Source organism: Callithrix jacchus, chromosome 4 (assembly GCF_049354715.1).
Source record: "Callithrix jacchus isolate 240 chromosome 4, calJac240_pri, whole genome shotgun sequence".
Lineage (NCBI taxonomy): Eukaryota > Metazoa > Chordata > Mammalia > Primates > Cebidae > Callithrix > Callithrix jacchus.
Genome location: NC_133505.1, coordinates 36390322 through 36413204, shown reverse-complemented (window position 1 = coordinate 36413204; position 22883 = coordinate 36390322). Strand labels below are relative to the sequence as shown.

The 22883-nt window shown below is 41.9% G+C and overlaps 1 protein-coding gene across 1 annotated transcript; it reads left to right on the top strand.

Annotated features, from left to right (window-relative positions):
- The first annotated feature begins 282 nt into the window (after window positions 1–282).
- LOC144582398 (uncharacterized) lies at window positions 283–22789 on the top strand. Its single transcript, XM_078370884.1, has 3 exons — window positions 283–289; window positions 17519–17677; window positions 22112–22789. Exons 1-3 carry the CDS (start codon window positions 283–285, stop codon window positions 22645–22647), a joined length of 702 nt encoding a protein of 233 aa, XP_078227010.1. The 3' UTR covers window positions 22648–22789.
- Window positions 22790–22883: the final 94 nt, after the last annotated feature.

Here is a 22883-nt window from a genome sequence, read left to right as displayed (position 1 = left end):
TTCTGCCCTCCCTTGGGGGAGTGCCCCACCTGGGACCATCTGTTTGGGGCACTCATTCTTCCAGCGTTCCACCTCTTTGCAGTATGCACAGTCATCTAGCCGCAAGCAAGGGTGCTCAGATCTCCCCTCTCTGTGCGAGGGGTATGTCAGGCAAGGCTGGTGGGCTGGGGGCTGAAGATGCCAGAAGGACATAAGGCAGTGGCAGCTCCTCCTCGGGGCCATCCTGATGAATGGGTTGCTTGGTTCGCTTAGTTACTTGGGCTATGAGGACCTTGCGAAAGCATGGAGGGTGAGTGGATGCCACATTTCCAGATGGATTTTTATGGCCCACAGACCAGGAGATTCCCAGCTGGAGGAGCCCCATGGGTCATCAGCGTGGTAGTGTTGGCCAGCACAGCTGTTTCAGCCAGCACAGCCATTGCCGAGGCAGCCCCCCTTTACCGAGGCAGCCCACCATTACAGAGAAAGTCAGTGATTACAGAGGTGGGCCACTATTGCCGAGGCAGTTCTAACTACACCCGTATAAACAGGACTGCAGGGAAGTTCACACAGCAGCTGGGCAGAGCCCGCAGCAGCTCAGCAAAGCCTCTGCAGGCAGACAGTGACTAGGTTGCCTTCTCGCTGGGCAGGGAAGCCCTGAAAAAAGCCAGCAGTACAACAGAAACTCATAAATAAAGCCCCAACTCCCCAGGACAGAGCACTTGGGGAAAAAAGGGGGGGTTTATGAGTTCTGCTGCAGCAGAATTAAATGTATCTGCCCAGCAACTTTGAATGAAAAATAAAGTTCACAGCTCAGCACTTGAGCTCCTATAAAAAACAGACTGTCTCCTCAAGCATCTCCCTGACCCCCATATATCCAAAAAGTCACCTCATAAAGGAGAGCTCAGACTGATATCAGGCGGGTATCCTTCAGGGAAAAAGAAAGCAGAAGAAGCTGGCAAGCAACCCTTACTGTTCTGCAGCTGCTGCAGGTGATCCCCAGGCAAGCAGAGCCTGGAGTGGACCTCGGCAGTCCTACAGCAGAGTGGCCTAACTGTTAGAAAGAAAACTAAGAAGGAGAAAGAAAGAATTTCATCATCAACAAACTGGACATCCACTCAGAGACCCAATCTGAAAGTCAACAACTACAAAGATGACAGGTGGATAAATACACAAAGTCCTCACCAGCAAGTGAACAAGGCTGGATGGAGAATGAATGTGATGAATTGATAGAATCACGCTTCAGAAGGTGGGTAATAAGAAACTTCTGTGAGCTAAAAGAACATGTTCTAACCCAATGCAAAGAAACTAAGAACCTTGAAAAAGGTTTGATAAAATGCTAATGAGAATAAACAACTTAGAGAGGAATATAAGTGAATTGATGGAGCTGAAAAACACAACATGAGAACTTTGTGAAGCATACACAAGTTTCAAAAGCCAAATTGAAACAAGCAGAAGAAAGGATATCAGAGGTTGAAGATCAACTCAATGAAATAAAATGAGAAGGCAAGATTAGAGTAAAAAGGGTAAAAAGGAATGAACAAAGTCTCCAAGGAATATGGGACTATGTGAAAAGACCTAATCTATGTTTGATAGGTGTATCTGTAAGTGACTGAGAGAATGAATTGAAGCTGGAAATACTCTTCAGGATATTATCCAGGAAAACTTCCCCAACCTAGCAAGGGAGGCCAATATTCAAGTCTGGGAAATATAGAGAGCACTACGAAGATATTCCTCAAGAAGAGCAACCCGAAGGCACATAATTATCAGATTCACCAGGGTTGCAATGAAGGAGAAAATGCTAAGGGCAGCCAGAGAGAAAGGTTGGGTTACCCACTTACCCACAATGGGAAGCCCATCAGACTCACAGCAGATGTCTCAGCAGAAACCCTACAAGCCAAAAGAGAGTGGGGGCCAATATTCAACATCCTTAAAGAAAACAATTTTCAACCCAGAATTTCATATACAGCCAAACTAAGCTTCATAAGTGTAGGAAAAATAAAATTATTTACAAATAAGCAAGTACTCAGAGATTTCATCACCACTAGGCCTGCTTTACAAGAGGTCCTGAAAGAGGCACTAAACATAGAAAGGAACAACAGTACCAGCCACTCCAAAAACATATCAAATGGTAAAGAGCATCAGCACAATGAAGAATCTGCATCAACTAATGGGCAAAACAGCCAGCTAGCATCAAAATGGCAGGATCAGATTCACACATAACAATATTAACCCCAAATGTAAATGGGCTAAATGCACCAATCAAAAGACACAGACTGGCAAATTGGATAAAAAGCCAAAATCCATCGGTGTGCTGTATCCAGGAAGCCCATCTCACATGCAAGGATACGCAAAGGCTCAAAATAAAGGGATGGAGGAAGATTTACCAAGAAAATGGAGAGCAAACAAACAAACAAACAAAAAAAGCAGGAGTTGCAATTCTCATCTCAGATAAAACAGACTTCAAACCAACAAAGATCAAAAGAGACAAAGAAGGACATTACATAATGGTAAAAGGATCAATGTAACAAGAAGGGCTAATGATCCTAAATATATATGCACCCAATACAGGAGCACCCAGATACATAAAGTTTTTAATGACTTACAAAGAGACTTAGACTCCCACACAATAATAGTGGGAGACTTTAACACCCCACTGTCAATATTAGACAGATCAACAAGACAGAAAATTAACAAGGATATCCAGGACTAGAATTCAGACCTGGAGCAAGCAAACCTATTGGACATTTACAGAACTCTCCACCACAAGTCCACAGAATCTACATTCTTCTCAGCGCCACATCACACCTAGTCTAAAATTGACCACATAATTGGAAGTAAAACACTCCTCAGCAAATGCAAAAGAACAGCAATTATAACAAACACTTCTCTCAGACCACAGTGCAATCAAGTTAGAACTCAGAATTCAGAAACTACACAGCTTCATGGAAACTGAACAACTGGCTCTTGAATGTTGACTGGATAAACAATGAAATGAAGGCAGTAATAAATATGTTCTTTGCAACCAATGAGAACAAAGACACAACATACCAGAATCTCTGGGATACATTTAAAGCAGTGTCTAGAAGAAAACATATAGCAATAAATGCCCACATGAGAAGCAAGGAAAGATCCAAAATTGACACCCTATCATAAAAATTGAAAGAGCTACAGGGACAAGATCAACAAAACTCAAAACCTAGCAGAAGACAAGAAATAACTAAGATCAGAGCACAACTGAAGGAGTTAGAGACATAAAAAAAAAAAAACCCTTCAAAAATCAATAAATCCGGGAGCTGGTTTTTCAAAATGATCAACAAAATAGACAGAACACTAGCCAGATTAATAAAAAAGAAAAGAGAGAATAATCAAATAGATGCAATAAAAACCAATAAAGTGATATCACCACAGATTCCACAGAAATACAAACCATCATCAGAGATTATTACAAACATCTCTATGCACATAAACTAGTAAACCTGGAAGAAATGGATAAATTCCTGGACACTTGAATCCTCCCAAGCCTAAACCAGGAAGAAGTCAAAATAGACCAATAACAAGATCTGAAGTTGAGGCAGCAATTAAGAGCCTACCCACCAAAAAAAGCCCAGGTCCAGAGGGGTTCACAGCTGAATTTTACCAGACATACCAAGAGAAGCTGGTACCATTCCTTCTGAAACTATTCCGTCTTTTTAGATTGAATAGTCTAGTTTTCAATTATTAAATACTGTTTAAAGGGACAAAAAAAAAAAAAAAAACTTCTGCAAAATTGTAACTGGGCTGTGATTAGAGAATTGTCACAATATCAACAAATCTTACAAAAGAGCTGCTGATCCAACAGGTCCTCAGAGATCCTGTGTGAAAGCCTATGAAAAGGAAACATCCTGAATGTATTCTGTGGAAAATAATAACAACAACCATAGTAATAACGGCTGCATTTAAAGGCTCTTGCTGTATTTCAGGCACTGGCTTTAGTCCCTACATGGGTTATTTTGTTCAATATTCATCACAACCATAGGAGAAAGATGTTATTATCCACAATAAAGAAATAAAATCTGTAAACTCTAACTTACTCAAGAAAATTAGGTACAGAGATGTTATGTTACTTGCCCAATGTAATTTTGAAGATATCAGGCCAGAATTCACTTCCATGCCACTTCATGTGGGTCAAGATGGTCAGGGGAGACCTATGGTAATACAATCTAAATAATTATAAACTTGCTTGGCTCAAAGTACACTGAACTTTATACACCAAACTGAACTATGCTTTTGGTGGAGTTAATTAGAAATCAAGGGGCAACAGGAAGCCTAAGGTAAAAAGACCATCTGAGAGCCCAGTAACTCCAGGGAACACCTTGGGATGGTTGCAGAGCAGGGAACACTGCTTGGGTCCCACGAATGCCTTCTCAACGTGGAGACTGCATGAGGGCCTCATGAAGAGGGCTTATGCAAAGATCCCTGAGAAGGGAGGCGACCTCTGCTCACAAGATCCAAGAGGGTCTTTGCAGATGAGAGCTGGCAAGGAGGAGAAGAAAAGCCTTGCAGGGCAGAGATCAAGGAACACCTCAGGCTCTGCCTAGGTTCTCAGAATATGGAATGATTTTTAATTGCTCTAGGTCCTCAGTGCTGGAGATAAATGCCCCTTGATGCACTGGGTGTGATCAGATCCCTTGGCTCCACATCTTCTATACTTCTGATGGAGTGGTACCCTGATAACGAGTGGTGATAAACTCAGATTACTAGTTCAGCATGTCTTAGAAGAATCTCAAGTGCTCTCCACCGGGCTATCTTACCTACTCCTTTACCCTCCCCTCCCATACCCTTAAGATAAATGAGATTAAGCACATAATAAAAACGTTTGGAGCCCAGAGCTCAGGGCCAATGCATTTCCCATGCTTGCATTGGTTCCCTGGATCCATGCTATAAATTCTACTCTTGTGTCTCTGTCTTCATTTCTGTTTCTCAATCCTTTGTCACTGCAGGGACTAAGGGCACCCAGGTATGGGGTTGGGGCTGGTACCCAACATTTTACACTATATCTACTGCTTTAGGCCACTGTGTGATTGTAGCAAGACTGATCTAAAGCTACCTCTCCTGCTCCAACAGGTTCTCTTATGACAGTGATTATAAAATACAGAGCTAATAAAGTATTGGATAAAGAGAAGGGATGGAAAGAATGCAGTATTTGAAACTATGCTTATAATGCTTACAATTACAATTCATAGCTATTAGAGTTTGTATTAAACTTTCCTCCCTGGTATCCCATTGCATCCAGTTAGAGAGGCTCTACTCCGTACACCCCAGAACATGTAGATCTGTCCGTGGTCCTGAAAGATACACTGGTGGGTCCCACCAATGACAGGAATGACATTCATATTGTGGAAAACTGCCCACTAGTAAAAATGTACAATTGAATTTGTGCATTCATTATTTAGGGGGTTGGAGAAACTGATGTGCTGAACAATTGAACAATAACTTGGAAAGATGCTGTAGAAAGACGGCAGAATATTTTCATATGCATGATACGGAAATGCACAAAACCAAAACAGGACACATTATAAGTGAGAACTTTATCTTGAAATTTTAATCAGAATATGAAGAAAAGAAATTCAGAATTAGACTTGGAAAAAGAGAAAATAATTTATATTTCAATTAACGATCTTTATAGATTCTCTGCATATACACTATTCTTTTAAACCTCAATATATATTTAACCAACTATTTACCTTTATTTTTTGTTTTTTTTTTCTTTCATCTGTACCCTACCTGGGATATCCTTTTGTGCCTAAAGTACATTTTTTACAACTTCTTGTACTTTACTAGGTGTGTTTGTGTTAAATTGTCATTGTCTGCAAAAATCCACTGAGATTTAATTTATTTTACTTTATTTTCATGCTTAAGTGTTATGTGTTGGTCTTTTCAAATTTTTCTGAAGATTATAGTTTCTATTTCACTGAATATATTGAATAGTTTTTTCTGTAATCATAGGCAGTTTAGCAATTTTATATCCTATGTGATTATTCTGATTTCTCAGTTATATGATGGTATGGTTCTGCTGTCTGTTGTATATTCTTGTTGGTTCACAGTGTTTTGTCTCATGAACATAGTTTTCTGTTGTCGTTTTGAACTCTTAAGTGCTCCTTTGCTGGTTTAATGATTTTTTGGATTTTTCAGAATACTAATGACTACAAATTTTCCAGAGAAGATTTGCTTGATTTTCCCAGGTTCCTTGGAGTCTGCACTACTTTAAAATAAATTCATGGCTTGATGATCTTCAGACCATCCAGGTAGTGTGAACTTGGGCTGCAAGTCCACTTGTCTTTAATCTCAGGAGCAAGATTTTTGCTTCACTCCACTCAGCACCAAGGCGAGTGTCTGGGCAGACTTTCAAGCATGGGATATTTTCCTTATACTGAGGAACCAGCTTTAGGGATCTTGGCTAAATGGAAAAGAACACTATTAAATTTCCCACTTTGAGCGCTATCTGAACTTTGTCTTCTATCCCAAATACCTTAGGAGGCCATGAAAACTAAAGCTTGATTATCCTACTTTAAGCAAATAAGCTCAGCAGGAAAGTAAATGCAGGGTTCCTTGAATTGGGATTCAACAATTTTTATTAAAGTGTCAGCCTCTCAATGCTTCTATATTGTGTTTTACTTTTTCACCATCCATTTTTGTTCGTACGAGAGTAGGTATATCTACCTAAGTGTGCCATATGAGTGGTTCACATCTCCTCCCCAAAGCTCCTATCACAAACCTTCCCATCTTATTAATATGAAGCCACTGAGTATTTTAGGAATCTATTAGTGACTGACCATGCATTGATATGAAGTGGAAATTTTGTCCAGGATTTTGTCAGCACGTAGTTGGCAACTGTCCCTGTTTTAAAACTGCCCCTATTTTTGTTAGCAACTGCCTCTTTCTGTTTCTGTACCTCAGCTTATTGCTTACTAATTGGAAAGCCTGAAGGGAAACTGCCACATAGTCTAAAACCTGCTACATTGCCTAAAGTCCTGAGTTACTTCTGCTGCCCCTTTACCTATAAAAACTGTGTACTTTTCATAGCTGGGGTCCAGATGTTTTGGTGTGAACCCTTCAGGGCATGCCAATGTAATAAAGTGTGTTCCTCCGATCCCCTGAGTGCTGCTTGGGTTTCTTGTTGGTAGGATTTTCCAGAACAGATAAAGATCCAAAAGTAAGACATTTCTCTTTCTGATAAACAGGACTTTCAGATGGTCTAACCGAACATCTTCTCACTGAGGTATTTTAATTTCCATTACTCTTCATGACGATTCCTGAAAGGGACTCTAATGCTACGACGTTTGACTCTGGGATATCCAAGTATATTCAAATTTTTTTCCTCTACAGTTAATCATCCTTAGGGAATACCTCAAGACCTCAGTAATGAGACAAAGGAGAGTGGATTCTCCAGCAGTAATAAGGATACCAGGAGTATCGTACAAATCATTAGGTAACTTACCTGGTCTTGTAGGACCTGCTAAAGTCAGATGCTGCATGTACCACTTCCCCTTTGCAGACTGAGGGCTGGTGAGCATGACTGAGCAATAAAACTCAGGTTGTAATGGGCATCTCAAGTCACTTGGTCATTTTCTGTGTAATGATCATAGCATTCAGGATCTACCAGAGCCCAGTAGTAAGCCAGAAGCTATTACTTAAATTGAGAAAAAGATTGGAACTTTTCCCAAAACCCTGAAACTTGGGCAATGAATCCTATGACTGCCTCACACATATGTGCACATATCACACACACACACACACACACACACACACACACACAGAGACATACTCAACAATATCCAAATAAGCATTTGGGGTGAATGGCAGATATGCTTGACTTTTGCCTGGATCAAAATGACATTTCTATTTATTATGGAATGTTTCTGTACTTGTACTAGCTAATAGGATGTTGGATCAGAGAAATCCCCTTGCAGGATAAGAAGTCATAACTTTTTCATTGGTGAAAGCATCTGTCTTTATTAGAGTTTGATAATATCAGGGTGGTTATTTCTTAAATAGTTTGTACTCCCTAAAGTTGATAGAATTCCTCAAGTTAAAAGGACCAGGCCTCAATGATGGGAGGACTCTTTGCCATTGGCTACAACCAGCTGTAGTGTTTATTAAAAACACATGTGAGTGCCTGGTTTGGGGAGAGAATCAAGAACAAAGCAGTGCTCGTTTTGTACTTCACTGAACCCCTTCCATGACCTCCATTCAACTTTAGCTGCAGTTTTGGTGACTTGATTCACAGACTGTCAGAAAATTATGAGCTATGGAATGTGCTCTCTCCAATACTAAAGAGGTCAATCATGTGTAGGGTGTCCTTCTTTATCATTGTGGGTTGTATAAAGTCAGTGATTCCCATAGAAACTTGGGGTCAGAGACACCAGGCCTAATCTTCTTTCATTATTCATTCAATTTTTTTTTTAATGTAGTCTCACTCTCTTACCCAGGCTGGAGTCCCGTGGTACAAACACAGCTCACTGCATCCTCGACTGCCCTGGGCTGAGTTGATCCTCCCACCTCAGCCTTCCAAGTAGCTGGGACTACAGCTGTTTGCCACCACACCTGGTTAATTTTTGAGTTTTTTGCAGAGATGGGGTTTTGTCGCATTGCCCAGACTTGTCTTAACTCCCGGGCTCAAGGAATCCACCCACTTTGACCTCCCAAATTGCTGGGATTACAGATATAAGCCACTGCACCCAGCCCTAATCTTATTTTAATTTTAGAAATCTAGCTTGAGAATTTCTGGTGCCTGGATCCATATTTGTCTCAGAAGATTGAATGGTGGGCTGCAAGCTTCTCTTGCAAAAGTCTCTTTCAGGGTAAACTTCTAGTTATGAGAATATAAAGAGATAGACCAGCAAGTTTTGCTCCAATAGCAATATGTGACAAAGCTTTAATGTTAAAAGACCCCTTCTGTATTCGGTAAGGACTGTAAGTTGGTGGCCTTTCTTTCTTACCTATGAGCGCTCTCCAGCCTCCCAGTAGATAACTGCAGCCCCAGTGGCTCAATGTGGGCAGATCATGGAGTTCAGAGCCCAAATCAGCTAGAAATTTAAATGAGAATTTTGAAAGAGAGCTGCAGAAGAGTTCAGATCAACAGTGTGAATGTAATTTATGCTTGCATACATCCCTGGCTGAACACTAAACTCTGCATGGGTGTGGGCCACTTGGGAATCTGGTGAAAAGTAAGAAAGAAACTAGAGTGAGGTTTACCCTCCAAAGAGATAAATGATCCTGGTGAATCTGCAAGTCTGCAGTACCATGGGCTGAGTGCATCTGCCAACCCGCAGAGCTCTGGTGGAAGAAAGCAAACATCTTACAGGCTTGAGGGGTGAAAGGGCAGGATGTGAGGCTAACAGAAAAATTGGAAATTCAAAGAGAAATCCAGGAACAAAGCAACCACAGTGAAGCTGAATCACAAAATCTGAGTATAAATGATTCAAATACTTGGTCAGTCTCTAAATTACACAGATGCAAGACACAGCCAGAAACCCCTGCTGAAACTACATAAGTTACTAACTGGAAATTCTCAAACAGAAAAAACATAATGAAAGTATTCTGGATGAGGTCCACAGAAGTTTTGAGATGGCAGAATAAAGGACAAGTTTGTGAATTTGAATAGAAATCTCTAGAACTTGCTCAATTCCAATATACAAAAAAAAAAAAGAAAAAGAAAAGATTTATTGTTCAAGTGGACTTTCAAAAGAAGATAGAGACAGAGGAGCATAAAAAATATTTGAAAAAATAACATTTGAAAAGTTCCCAAATTTGTTGGAGAACTTTGGCTCATATCTAAGATGTTCAACAAATGAAAGTAAAATAACCACATAGAAAATTACAAACAGGATGACCAAGGTTTTGAAAGTTTTATCATAATTTACAAGTGAAATACATGATAAATTTTAATCCATTAAAGACTAGTGGAAATGTATCAGCCAGAATAACAAGTAATTTTAAATAAAAATCAGAGTATCTGTCATCTTGCAGCATTATCGTGCTGCTCTAAGTTAAATCTAAAATGATATTTTTTAAAAAACCACTTCTGTTAAACAATGTGTGTCTCTTTGTATATCTTACTATACACTACATACAGGTAACATCTAAATAAAATTGTAATTTTAATGCTTTAAAAAAGGGGGTAAAAGAGAAAATCACAGCAGAGAAATAGTGTTCAGCCAGGGACGTATGTGAGCATAAATTGCATTCACATTGTTGATCTGAACTCTTCTGCAGCTCTCTTTCAAAATTCTCATTTAAATTTCTAGCTGATTTGGACTCTCAACTCCATGATCTGCCCACATTGAGCCACTGGGGCTGCAGTTATCTACTGGGAGGCTGGAGAGCGCTCATAGGTAAGAAAGAAAGGCCACCAACTTGCAGTCCTTACCGAATACAGAAGGAGTCTTTTAACATTAAAGCTCTTGTCACATATTGCTATTGGAGCAAAACTTGCTGGTCTATCTCTTTATATTCTCATAACCAGAAGTTTACCCTGAAAGAGACTTTTGGGAGAGAAGCTTGCAGCCCACAATTCAATTTGATAAATGGTTTCTATGTGAAACCTGTAACTCACATCATATTTTATGATGAAAATTGATGACTCTATACCTAAGATCAGGAAAACGGAAAAGATATTGTCCTGGAGGTCCTGGCCAGAGCATTAACCCCCCCAAAAATGAATGAAAACAATAAAGTGAAATTCATTCTTAAAAATGAAAGAGAAGTGTCCTAGTTTGCAGGTGACAATACTATGTAAGTGGAAAAATATATATATATATATATTTTTTAATTTTTTATTGGATTTTAGGTTTTGGGGTACATGAGCAGAGCATGTAAGACAGTTGCGTAGGAACACACATGGCAGTGTGCTTTTCTTTCCTTCTCCCCTTCACCCACATTTGGCATTTCTCCCCAGGCTATCCCTCCCCACCTCCCCCTCCCACTGGCCCTCCCCTTTTCCCCCCAATAGACCCCAGTGTTTAGTACTCCCCTTTCTGTGTCCATGTGTTCTCATTTTTCATCCCCCGCCTATGAGTGAGAATATGCGGTGTTTCATTTTCTGTTCTTGTGTCAGTTTGCTGAGGATGACGTTCTCCAGATTCATCCATGTCCCTACAAACGACACAAACTCATCATTTCTGATTGCTGCATAGTATTCCATGGTGTATATGTGCCACATTTTCCCAATCCAATCTATTATCAATGGGCATTTTGGTTGATTCCAGGTCTTTGCTATTGTAAACAGTGCTGCAATGAACATTCGTGTACATGTGTCCTTATAGTAGAACAATTTATAGTCTTTTGGATATATACCCAGTAATGGGATTGCTGGGTCAAATGGAATTTCTATTTCTAAGGCCTTGAGGAATCGCCACACTGTCTTCCACAATGGTTGAACTAATTTACACTACCACCAACAGTGTAAAACTGTTCCTTTTTCTCCACATCCTCTCCAGCATCTGTTGTCTCCAGATTTTTTAATGATCGCCATTCTAACTGGCGTGAGATGGTATCTCAATGTGGTTTTGATTTGCATCTCTCTGATGACCAGTGACGATGAGCATTTTTTCATATGATTGTTGGCCTCATATATGTCTTCTTTCGTAAAGTGTCTGTTCATATCCTTTGCCCACTTTTGAATGGGCTTGTTTGTTTTTTTCCTGTAAATCCGTTTGAGTTCTTTGTAAATTCTGGATATCAGCCCTTTGTCAGATGGGTAAACTGCAAAAATTTTTTCCCATTCTGTTGGTTGCCGATCCACTCTAGTGACTGTTTCTTTTGCCGTGCAGAAGCTGTGGAGTTTCATTAGGTCCCATTTGTCTATTTTGGCTTCTGTTGCCAATGCTTTTGGTGTTTTGTTCATGAAGTCCTTGCCTACTCCTATGTCCTGGATAGTTTTGCCTAGATTTCCTTCTAGGGTTTTTATGGTGCCAGGTCTTATGTTTAAGTCTTTAATCCATCTGGAGTTAATTTTAGTGTAAGGTGTCAGGAAGGGGTCCAGTTTCTGCTTTCTGCACATGGCTAGCCAGTTTTCCCAACACCATTTGTTGAACAGGGAATCCTTTCCCCCTTGCTTCTATCTTTGATAGATTGTATAGTTGTAGATATGTTGTGTTGCCTCCGGTGCCTCTATACTTCTATCTTTGATAGATTGTATAGTTGTAGATATGTTGTGTTGCCTCCGGTGCCTCTGTTTTGTTCCATTGGTCTATATCTCTGTTTTGGTACCAGTACCATGCTGTTTTGATTACTGTAACCTTGTAGTATAGTTTGAAATCCGGTAGTGTGATGCCCCCCGCTGTGTTCTTTTTGCTTAGAATTGACTTGGCTATGCGGGCTCTCTTTTGGTTCCATATGAAGTTCATGGTGGTTTTTTCCAGTTCTGTGAAGAAAGTCAATGGTAGCTTGATGGGGATAGCGTTGATTCTGTAAATAACTTTGGGCAGTATAGCCATTTTCACGATATTAATTCTTCCAAACCATGAACATGGAATGTTTCTCCATCTGTTTGTGTCCTCTCTGACTTTGTTGAGCAGTGGTTTGTAGTTTTCCTTGAAGAGGTCCCTTACATTCCTTGTGAGTTGTATTCCAAGGTATTTTATTCTTTTGGTAGCAATTGTGAATGGCAGTTCGTTCTTGATTTGGCTTTCTTTAAGTCTGTTATTGGTGTAGAGGAAGGCTTGTGATTTTTGCACATTGATTTTATATCCTGAGACTTTGCTGAAGTTGCTTATCAGTTTCAGGAGTTTTTGGGCTGAGGTGATGGGGTCTTCTAGGTATACTATCATGTCATCTGCAAATAGAGACAATTTGGCTTCCACCTTTCCTATTTGAATACCCTTTATTTCTTTTTCTTGCCTGATTGCTCTGGCTAGAACTTCCAGAACTATATTGAATAGGAGTGGTGAAAGAGGGCATCCTTGTCTAGTGCCAGATTTCAAAGGGAATGCTTCCAGTTTTTGCCCATTCAGTATGATATTGGCTGTTGGTTTGTCATAAATAGCTTTTATTACTTTGAGATATGTTCCATCGATACCAAGTTTATTGAGGGTTTTTAGCATAAAGGGCTGTTGAATTTTGTCAAATGCCTTCTCTGCGTCAATTGAGATAATCATGTGGTTTTTGTTTTTGGTTCTGTTTATGTGGTGAATTACGTTGATAGACTTGCGTATGTTGAACCAGCCTTGCATCCCCGGGATGAATCCTACTTGATCATGGTGAATAAGTTTTTTGATTTGTTGTTGCATTCGGCTTGCCAATATTTTATTGAAGATTTTTGCATCTATGTTCATCATGGATATTGGCCTGAAATTTTCTTTTCTTGTTGGGTCTCTGCCGGGTTTTGATATCAGGATGATGTTGGTCTCGTAAAATGATTTGGGAAGTATTCCCTCTTTTTGGATTGTTTGAAATAGTTTTAGAAGGAATGGTACCAGCTCCTCTTTGTGTGTCTGGTAGAATTCGGCTGTGAACCCGTCTGGACCTGGGCTTTTTTTGTGTGGTAAGCTCTTAATTGCTGCCTCGACTTCTGACTTTGTTATTGGTCTATTCATAGTTTCAGCTTCCTCCTGGTTTAGGCTTAGGAGGACACAGGAGTCCAGGAATTTATCCATTTCTTCCAGGTTTACTAGTTTATGTGCATAGAGTTGTTTGTAATATTCTCTGATGATGGTTTGAATTTCTGTGGAATCTGTGGTGATTTCCCCTTTATCATTTTTTATTGCATCTATTTGGTTGTTCTCTCTTTTCTTTTTAATCAATCTGGCTAGTGGTCTGTCTATTTTGTCGATCTTTTCAAAAAACCAGCTCTTGGATTTATTGATTTTTTGAAGGGTTTTTCGTATCTCAATCTCCTTCAGTTCAGCTCTGATCTTAGTTATTTCTTGTCTTCTGCTGGGTTTTGAGTTTTTTTGATCTTGCTCCTCTAGCTCTTTCAATTTTGACGATACGGTGTCAATTTTGAATCTCTCCATTCTCCTCATATGGGCACTTATTGCTATATACTTTCCTCTAGAGACTGCTTTAAATGTGTCCCAGAGGTTCTGGCATGTTGTGTCTTCGTTCTCATTGGTTTCAAAGAACTTCTTTATTTCTGACTTCATTTCATTGTTTACCCAGTCAACATTCAAGAGCCAGTTGTTCAGTTTCCATGAAGCTGTGCGGTTCTGGGTTGGTTTCTGTATTCTGAGTTCTAACTTGATTGCACTATGGTCTGAGAGGCTGTTTGTTATGATTTCAGTTGTTTTGCATTTGTTGAGCAGTGCTTTACTTCCAATTATGTGGTCAATTTTTGAGTAGGTGTGATGTGGTGCTGAGAAGAATGTATATCCTGTGGATTTGGGGTGGAGAGTTCTGTAAATGTCTATCAGGTTTGCTTGCTCCAGGTCTGAGTTCAAGCCCTGGATATTCTTGTTGATTTTCTGTCTGGTTGATCTGTCTAATATTGACAGTGGAGTGTCAAAGTCTCCCACTATTATTGTGTGGAAGTCTAAGTCACTTTGTAAGTCATTAAGAACTTGCCTTATGTATCTGGGTGCTCCTGCATTGGGTCCATATATGTTTAGGATAGTTAGCTCTTCTTGTTTTATCGATCCTTTTACCAGTATGTAATGGCCTTCTTTGTCTCTTTTGATCTTTGTTGCTTTAAAGTCTGTTTTATCCAAGATGAGAATTGCAACTCCTGCTTTTTTTTGCTCTCCACTTGCTTGGTAAATCTTCCTCCATCCCTTTATTTTGAGCCTTTGTGTATCCTTGCATGGGACTATGTGAAAAGACCTAATCTACGTTTGATAGGTGTACCAGAAGGGGAGGAAGAGAATGAATCCAAGCTGGAAAATACTCTTCAGGACATCATCCAGGAAAACTTCCCCCACCTAGCAAGACAGGCCAACACTCAAATGCAGGAAATACAGAGAACACCACAAGGATATTCTGCAAGAAGAGCAACCCCAAGGCACATAATCGTCAGATTCAACAAGGTTGAAATAAAGGAGAAAATACTAAGGGCAGCCAGAGAGAAAGGTCGAGTTACCCACAAAGGGAAGCCCATCAGACTCACAGCAGATCTCTCGGCAGAAACACTACAAGCCAGAAGAGAGTGGGGGCCAATATTCAACATTCTTAAAGAAAAGAACTTTCAACCCAGAATTTCATATCCAGCCAAACTGAGCTTCAGAAGTGAAGGAAAAATAAAATCCTTTGCAAACAAGCAAGTACTCAGAGATTTTGTCACCACCAGGCCTGCTTTACAAGAGCTCCTAAAAGAGGCACTACACATAGAAAGGAACAACCAGTACCAGCCATTTCAAAATCACACTAAAAGTTAAAGAGCATCAACATAATGAAGATTCTACAACAACTAACAGGCGAAACAGCCACTTAGCATCAAAATGGCAGTATCAAATTCACACATAACAATATTAACCCTAAATGTAAATGGACTAAATGCACCAATCAAAAGACACAGACTGGCAAATTGGATAAAAATCCAAAACCCATCAGTGTGCTGTATCCAGGAAACCCATCTCACATGCAAGGATACACAAAGTGGAAAATCTTAAGGCAAATAAAACTTCTGCAAGTAAGAAGTGAATTTATCAAAATTGTAGGGTACAACTCCTATATAAATGTAAAGTATCTACAAGTAATGTAAAATCAGAATGATGAAAAACTTAAAAATGTATTCATAAAACATTCATTAAAGTAATACCATGTTCAGGCATCAATTTTTTAAATAATGTATATGATTTGCACACTAAGATCTACATGGCACTACTGATAGAAAGTAAAGAAGCTTGAAATAAACAGAGTATTCAAAAACTGAAATTCCAGTGTTATTAATTTTCCAAGACTGAGCTATTAAATTCAGTGCAATATCAATTAAAACACTGGTAAGCTTTATAAGAAATGCTTAAAGAAGTTGGCAAGCTGAATATACCATTTCTATGAAAATACAAATAACTTTGAATAGTCGAAGTAATTTTTAAAAAGAAAAAATTTGGAGGATGCATATGGGGTGATTTCAAGGTTTACTATAAACTTCTAGTAATAAAAAGTAGTGTGACGTTGGCATAAAATAGTCCTAAATCAATGGAATAGACTAAGAGCACATGAATAGAACCACACAGACACATCTGATCCCGACTCTGAGATAGAGTAGGCGCAGCTTTTTTTGTTCAGATCTCTGTCCTGCTGCCGGGAGCCCAGAGAGACCCAGGGGAGGTCTTGTCTCAGCAGGTGAGATGGGAGCTCAGGGCCACCCTCTTTAGCCCTGTGCCACACGGGGGCGCCACCGCACTGCTCTCAGATTCTCTGACCAGAAGAGAGGATTGGGCTGTAAGTCAGGCAGGGATGGCTGACTCAGTGTTGAGCATGAAGGAGTCTCTGAGCAGCAAGGGCCCCTAAAACGGTGAGAGGAGGGGAAAGCTCTAGAGCCTTGTGCGGTCCCTGAGGTTTCTGTCTCCTCCCTGCAACTCCCCTCTCCACCCTTCATGGCAACACTCTGGAAAACTGAAAAGAAGAAACATTTTCTTCTACTCCTTCTTTCTTGTCAGTGCTTCTTCATGTAACAGCAATAACATGCGCATAACTTCTTCCAGGAGGGATGAGGGATGCATGAGACTTGGTCTCTGCTCATTTCTGGCAGAGACTCTGGGGTCTGGGGAGGGAGGAAAATCTCCCCTGTAATACCTTTGGAATGTTTTGAAGAATCTTTTCAAAACATGTTACATGGTAAAATCCTTCTCATTGGCAAGGCCCTCTGCAGTGAGAGCCTCAGTTTACCCAGATGTGGCTGTGCTGAGGCCCTCCACAGCGTTGTTCATCCAGCACGCCCAGGTGTCCCCACCTCAGAGCCGTGGCACAGCTGCTCCCCTGCCTGGAAGCTCATCTCCAGGGCTCCCTCCCACCCTGACATTCTCCTCATTCCCACCAGAGCCCGTCCCTGCACTGCCCACTGCATCTCCCATCCACTCTGACTCCACCCTGCTTTGTTTTTGTTCACAACCCTTTTACTTACATTTAAAAATTATTTCCTTATTTATTTATCTTGAGAGACCAGGTTGTGCTCTGTCACCCAGGCTGGAGTGCAGTGGTGCAATCTTGGCTCACTGTAGCCTTGAGCTTCTGGGCTCAAGTGATCCTCCCACCTCAGCCTCCCAAGTAGCTGGGGACTACGGGTGTGTGCCCCCACACTCAGCTAATTTTGTATTTCTTTTTGGTACAAATGGAGTCGTGCTAGGTTTCCCAGGCTGGTCTCACTCATGGCCTTTAAGGGTCTTCCTGCTTCAGCTTCCCAAAGTGCTGGAACTGCAGATATGAGCCACTGTGCCCAGCTACAAATGTATTTATTTTAATTGCTTATAGTTTTTCTGTCCTCTAGAATATAAGCTTTATAAGGACAAAAACGGTGATTTTGATTGTTCACAGATGTATTTCCCTCGCCTTGATTTCAGAATTACCGTGTCTCAATAGGATGTGTTTTATTACCACTCACAAAAATCTATTTGAACTTCAGTTTCCTACTGTGACCCAATTAAACACAAAAGGAAGATCCCGGCTATGCTAAGACAATTCAATTATGGCCTCCAGATAACCACCCCAGGTTATGCACCTTCCCCCAGTGACTCAGTCAACACTACTGTGGGTGCTGCTGTGCAGGGACCTGCAGATGGAAGTAAGGTCCCAAATCAGTTGATGTTAAGACCGTGACTATCCAGGCTTGTCCCGTCCTAATCAGGTGAGCTCTTAAAACAACTTGGTTCTTCCTCAACAAAGTGACTCACAGTGTGAGAGGGATTCAATGTGAGGGGTTTCCTCCACTGTGAGCTTTGAAAATGGAAGGTCCATGTGGCAAAGGATGCTGGTGGGCACCAGGAATCGGGAGCAGCTCCACCCCACCTCCACCTGACAGCTGCAGGGAGCAAGGACTCCAATCCTACAGCTGCCTGAAACTGAATTCTGCCACCAAGTTCTGTATACGCTTAGAGGAGGACCCAACCTCAAGATATGGACACAGTTTGTGAAACACTGAAAGGAGAATCGTTCACATCAGGGCTGGATTTCTCATTCAGGAAAGGTAGAGAAATAAATGGGTGCTGTGTAAAGTCGCTAAGATAGTGGAATATGTTATTCAGTAATAGATAATTAATACATAGGCTCAACAGGTAAGAATAAAACATTTTCTCTATTGGAATAAATTAATGAATTGATATGCACACTCCTTGCGTGAAATAAAATCCTAACTTTTCTGGTATTCGTCATTTTATAACTTTTATGGAATGCAATCCCATTTAATACAATCATATTCATTCATTCACCAAATCTAACTTTGTATCTACTATGTACCAAGTATGGCTTTATATACTGTGGGGACAACTTTCACTAAAACAGCCCAAAGTCCCTGTTCTCATGTGATGTAAAAATAGAAAGTAAGCATTTGAGAGGATTTGCAAGAGTGAGATGGAGCCACTGAAGCCTTTTAAATGAAGAAATGGTACAACCTGGCTCACATTAGCAGGCCTGCTGACCACCATGGGGAAAACACTCATGGGCTGCAGGTGAGGAGACACTGCTAGTGCCACAAGTCTGGAGTGACAGGGTGGTGGGGACTAAGAGAGCACGGGGGCCTCAGGGAAGAGAGGGACAGAGGGAAGGGCTGGAGAAGCAGGAGGTGAGGAAAAGGAACAGAGAGAAAGATTTCTAAGGCGGTGGAATTCTCAGATTTAAATGCAGTGTTTTATAGATTTTAATACATCTATACTGAGTCTAGCAGAGTGTTCTTTGCATTTGGTATCTAATACTTTCTGTGGGACTGCCTAAAAATGAATGTTGGCCTTTTGTTAACAGGTTTAAAAAATGATGTGCTCCAATAAACTATGCACGCAGCTTAGGTGTGAATACTTTTTTAAAGCAGGCAGTGCATCAGAACTGGTGGCTGGCATTGTGACTGCATTAAGTGGCACAAGTTTGAGGTAATTAAAGCCTCTACTGTCTCCTGGCTGCAATATACTGTAGCAAATCCTGCTTTTTTGTACTGAGGAGATGTCCTGGACTCACACAGGAAAATTTGGGCTACGGCATGGAGGAGATAATTTTAAAATATGACAACCCACAGTCACAGATACTTAGTATATTAGTTTGTTTTTATGCTGCTTGTGAAGATATATACCCGAGACTGGGAAGAAATAGAGGTTTAATAGACTTACAGTTCCACATGGCTAAGGAGGACTCATAAGCACAGCTGAAGGCAATGAGGAGCAAGTCATGTCTTACATGGATGGCACCAGGCAAAAAAAGAGAGCTTATGCAGGGAAATGTCTCTTTATAAAGCCATCAGCTCTCATGAGATTTATTCACTATCAGGAGAACAGCAGGAGAAAGACCTGTCACCATGATTCAGTTACCTTTCACCAGATCCCTCCCATGACATGTGGGAATTGTGGGAGTTACAATTCAAGATGAGATTCGGGTGGGGCCACAGACAAACCATATTATTCCACCCCTGGACCCTCCCAAATCTCATGTCCTTACATTTCAAAACCAATCATGCCATCCCAACAGTCCCCCAAAGTTTTAACTCATTTTACCATTAACCCAAAAATCTACTGTCCAAGGTTTATCTGAGACAAGGCAAATCCCTTCCACCTATGAGCCTGTAAAATCAAAAGCAAGCTAGTTACCTCCTAGATACAATGGAGGTGCAAGTGTTGGGTAAATACAGCCATTCCAAATGGGAGAAATTGGCCAACACAAAGGAGCTACAGGGCACATGCAAGTCTGAAATCCAGCAGGGCAGTCAAATCTTAAAGTTCCAAAATGATCCCTTTTGACTCCATGTGTCACATTCAGGTCATGCCTATGCAAATGGTGGTTTTCCATGGTCTTGGGAAGCTCTGCCTCTGTGGTTTTGCAGAATATATCCTCTCTCCTGACTGCTTTCATAGGCCAGCATTGAGTGTCTGTGGTTTTTCCAGGCAAACTGCACAAGCTGTAGGTGGACCTATTATTCTGGGGTCTGGAGGATGGTGGCCTTCTTCTCACAGCTCCATTTGGCAGTGCCCCAGTAGAGATTCTGTTTGTGGGCTCCCACCCCACATTTCCCTTCTGCACTGCCCTAGCAGAGGTTCATTATGAGAGCCCCACTCCTGTAGCAAACTTTTGCCTGGACTTCCAGGCATTTCTGTACCTTCTTTAAAATGTAGGCAGAGGTTCCCAAACCTCAATTCTTGACTTCTGTGCACTCAAAGGCTCAACACCACGTGGAACCTAACAAGGCTTAGGGCTTGCACCTGCTGAGGCCACAGCCCAAGTTGTACCTTGACCCCTTTTAGTCATGGCTGGAGCAGCATGGATGTAGGGCACCAAAACCCTAGACTGTACACAGCATGGGACCTTGGGTCCATCCCATGAAACCATTTTTTTCCTCCTAGGCCTCTGGGCCTGTGATGGGAGGACCTGCAGTGAAGACCTCTGACATGCCCTGGAGACATTTTCTTCATTGTCTTGGGGATTAACATTTGGCTTTTTGTTACTTATGCAAATTTCTGCAGCTGGCTTGAATTTCTTAGAAAATGGGATTTTCTTTTTTATGGCATTGTCAGGCTGCAAATTTTCTGAACTTTTATTATCTCCTTCCCATATAAAACTGATTGCCTTTAACAGCACCCAAGTCACCTCTTCAATGCTTTGTTGCTTAGAAATTTCTTCTGTGAGGTATCCTCAATCATCTCTCAAGTGCAAAGTTCCACAAATCTCTAAGACAGGGTTAAAATACTGCCAGTCTCTTTGCTAAAACATGACAAGAGTCACCTTTGCTCCAGTTCCTAGTAAGTTCTGCATCTCTATCTGAGACCACCTTAGTCTGAAACTTATTTTTGCCAAGCCATTCAAGTCTCTAGAAAGTTCCAAACTTACCCACATGTTTCTGTCTTCTTCTGAGCCCTCCAAACTGTTCCAACCTCTGCCTATTACACAGTTCCAAAATCACTTTCATATTTTTGGGTATTTTTTCAGCAATGCCCCACTCTACTGTTATCAATTTATTGTGTTAGTCCATTTTCACACTGCTGATAAAGACATACCATACCAGAGACTAGAAAGAAAAAGAAGTTTAATAGACTTACAGTTCCACATGGCTGGGGAGGCCTCACGATCATGGCCAAAAAAAAAAAAAAAGGAGGAGCAAGTCATGTCTTACAAGGACAGCAGCAGGCAAAGAAAGAGAGCTTGTGCAGGGGAACTCCTCTTTATAAAACCATCAGACCTCATGAGACTTATTCACCATCAGAAGAGCAGGAGAAAGACCTGCCCCCATGATTCAATCACCTCCCTCTGGGTTCCTCCCATGACAGGTGAGAATTTTGGGAGTTACAATTTTAGATGAGATTTGGGTGGGGACACAACCAAACTATATCACACAGTCTGGGAAGAAAAACTTAGGAGCTTTGTGAGTCTAATCGCAATATTGTTTCAACTCATTCATATATAAAGGGGAAAAAAACATAAGACTTACAAATTAGATCCCTGATCATTCAAGTGGTACCTAGATTGTGACCCACTGTATGAATTAACAAAAAGGAAACTGGTTTCTATGGGAATCTCTGTGTGATCAGAGACAACTCCAGGTTTAAACAGAAAATCCCCTTCTCTACCCCTGCATTCCCAGGGCAAGCTCATTTTCTGGCATTAGGTTCCCTGGAGTGAGTTTTCTTCTAGAATTGTTCTAGGGGAGAGGTAAGGAATGGGAGGCAGGGAATCGATTTCAAGGAAGGGAATTCCAGGATAAGAAGCGAAAGGGAATGTGCAGGGCCCAGCCTGGGTATATCCCTGGTTTCCTCAGACAGATACTGGGTCAGGACTCAGGGAAAAAATGTAACAAAGAGAGCTCAGTGCAGGGGAGAGGTGTCAGAGGGAAGCCCCAGGGTCCCAGACATGACTCTCAGGGTCTCAGGCACCGCAGGCAGTGTGTGGATTGGGGACCCCCAGGGTTGGGGAGTCCCCATCTCCCCCAGAGTTTCATTTCTCCTTCTCCCAGCCCCTGTAAATCCTTCCTTAGAGATACTCATAACGAGATCTCAATTCTTATTCCCATTGGGTGTTGGGTTTCTAGAGAAGCCAATCAGTGTCACCAAAGTTCCCGGTCCTAAAGTCCCCATGGAGTCACTGAGACTCAGATTCTCCCCAGATGCCAAGGATGGGGTCAAGGAGTCCCAAACTCTCCTCCTGCTTCTTGCGGGGGCCCTGGCTCTGATCCAGACCTGGACTGGTGAGTACAGGGTGGAGAGAGAAACGGCCTCTGCGGGGAGGAGAGAGGTACCTGCTCGGCGGGGGCGCAGGCGCCGGGAGGAGGGTCGGGCGAATCTCAGCCCCTCCTTGCTCTCAGGCTCCCACTCTATGAGGTATTTTAGCACCACCGTGTCCGGGCCCCACCACAGGGAGCCCCGCTTCATCACCGTGGACTGCACGGACTACACGCAGTCCGTGCAGTTCGATAGCGACTCCGCAAGTCCGAGTGTGGAGCTGCGGGCGCCGTGGATGGAACAGGAGGGGCCGGAGTATTGGGACCTGGAGAAACAGAAAGCTAAGGCCCACGCACGAGACCCAGTGAACCTGCAGACTCTGCTCTGCTGCTACAACGGTGAGTGACCCGGCCTGGGGCGCAGGGGCTCCGGTCACGACCCCTCCACATCCCCCAAGGACTGCCAGGACCCACGAGTCTCCGGATCTCAGATGCTCCCCGAGTCTGCGGGACCCGCCCAGACCCTCGGAGAGCCCGAGGCGCCTTTACCCGGTTTCATTTTCAGTTTAGGCCAAAATCCCCGCGGGTTGGTCGGGGCTGGGGCGGGGCTCGGTGGTCGGGGCTCACCACGGCGGCGGGGTCA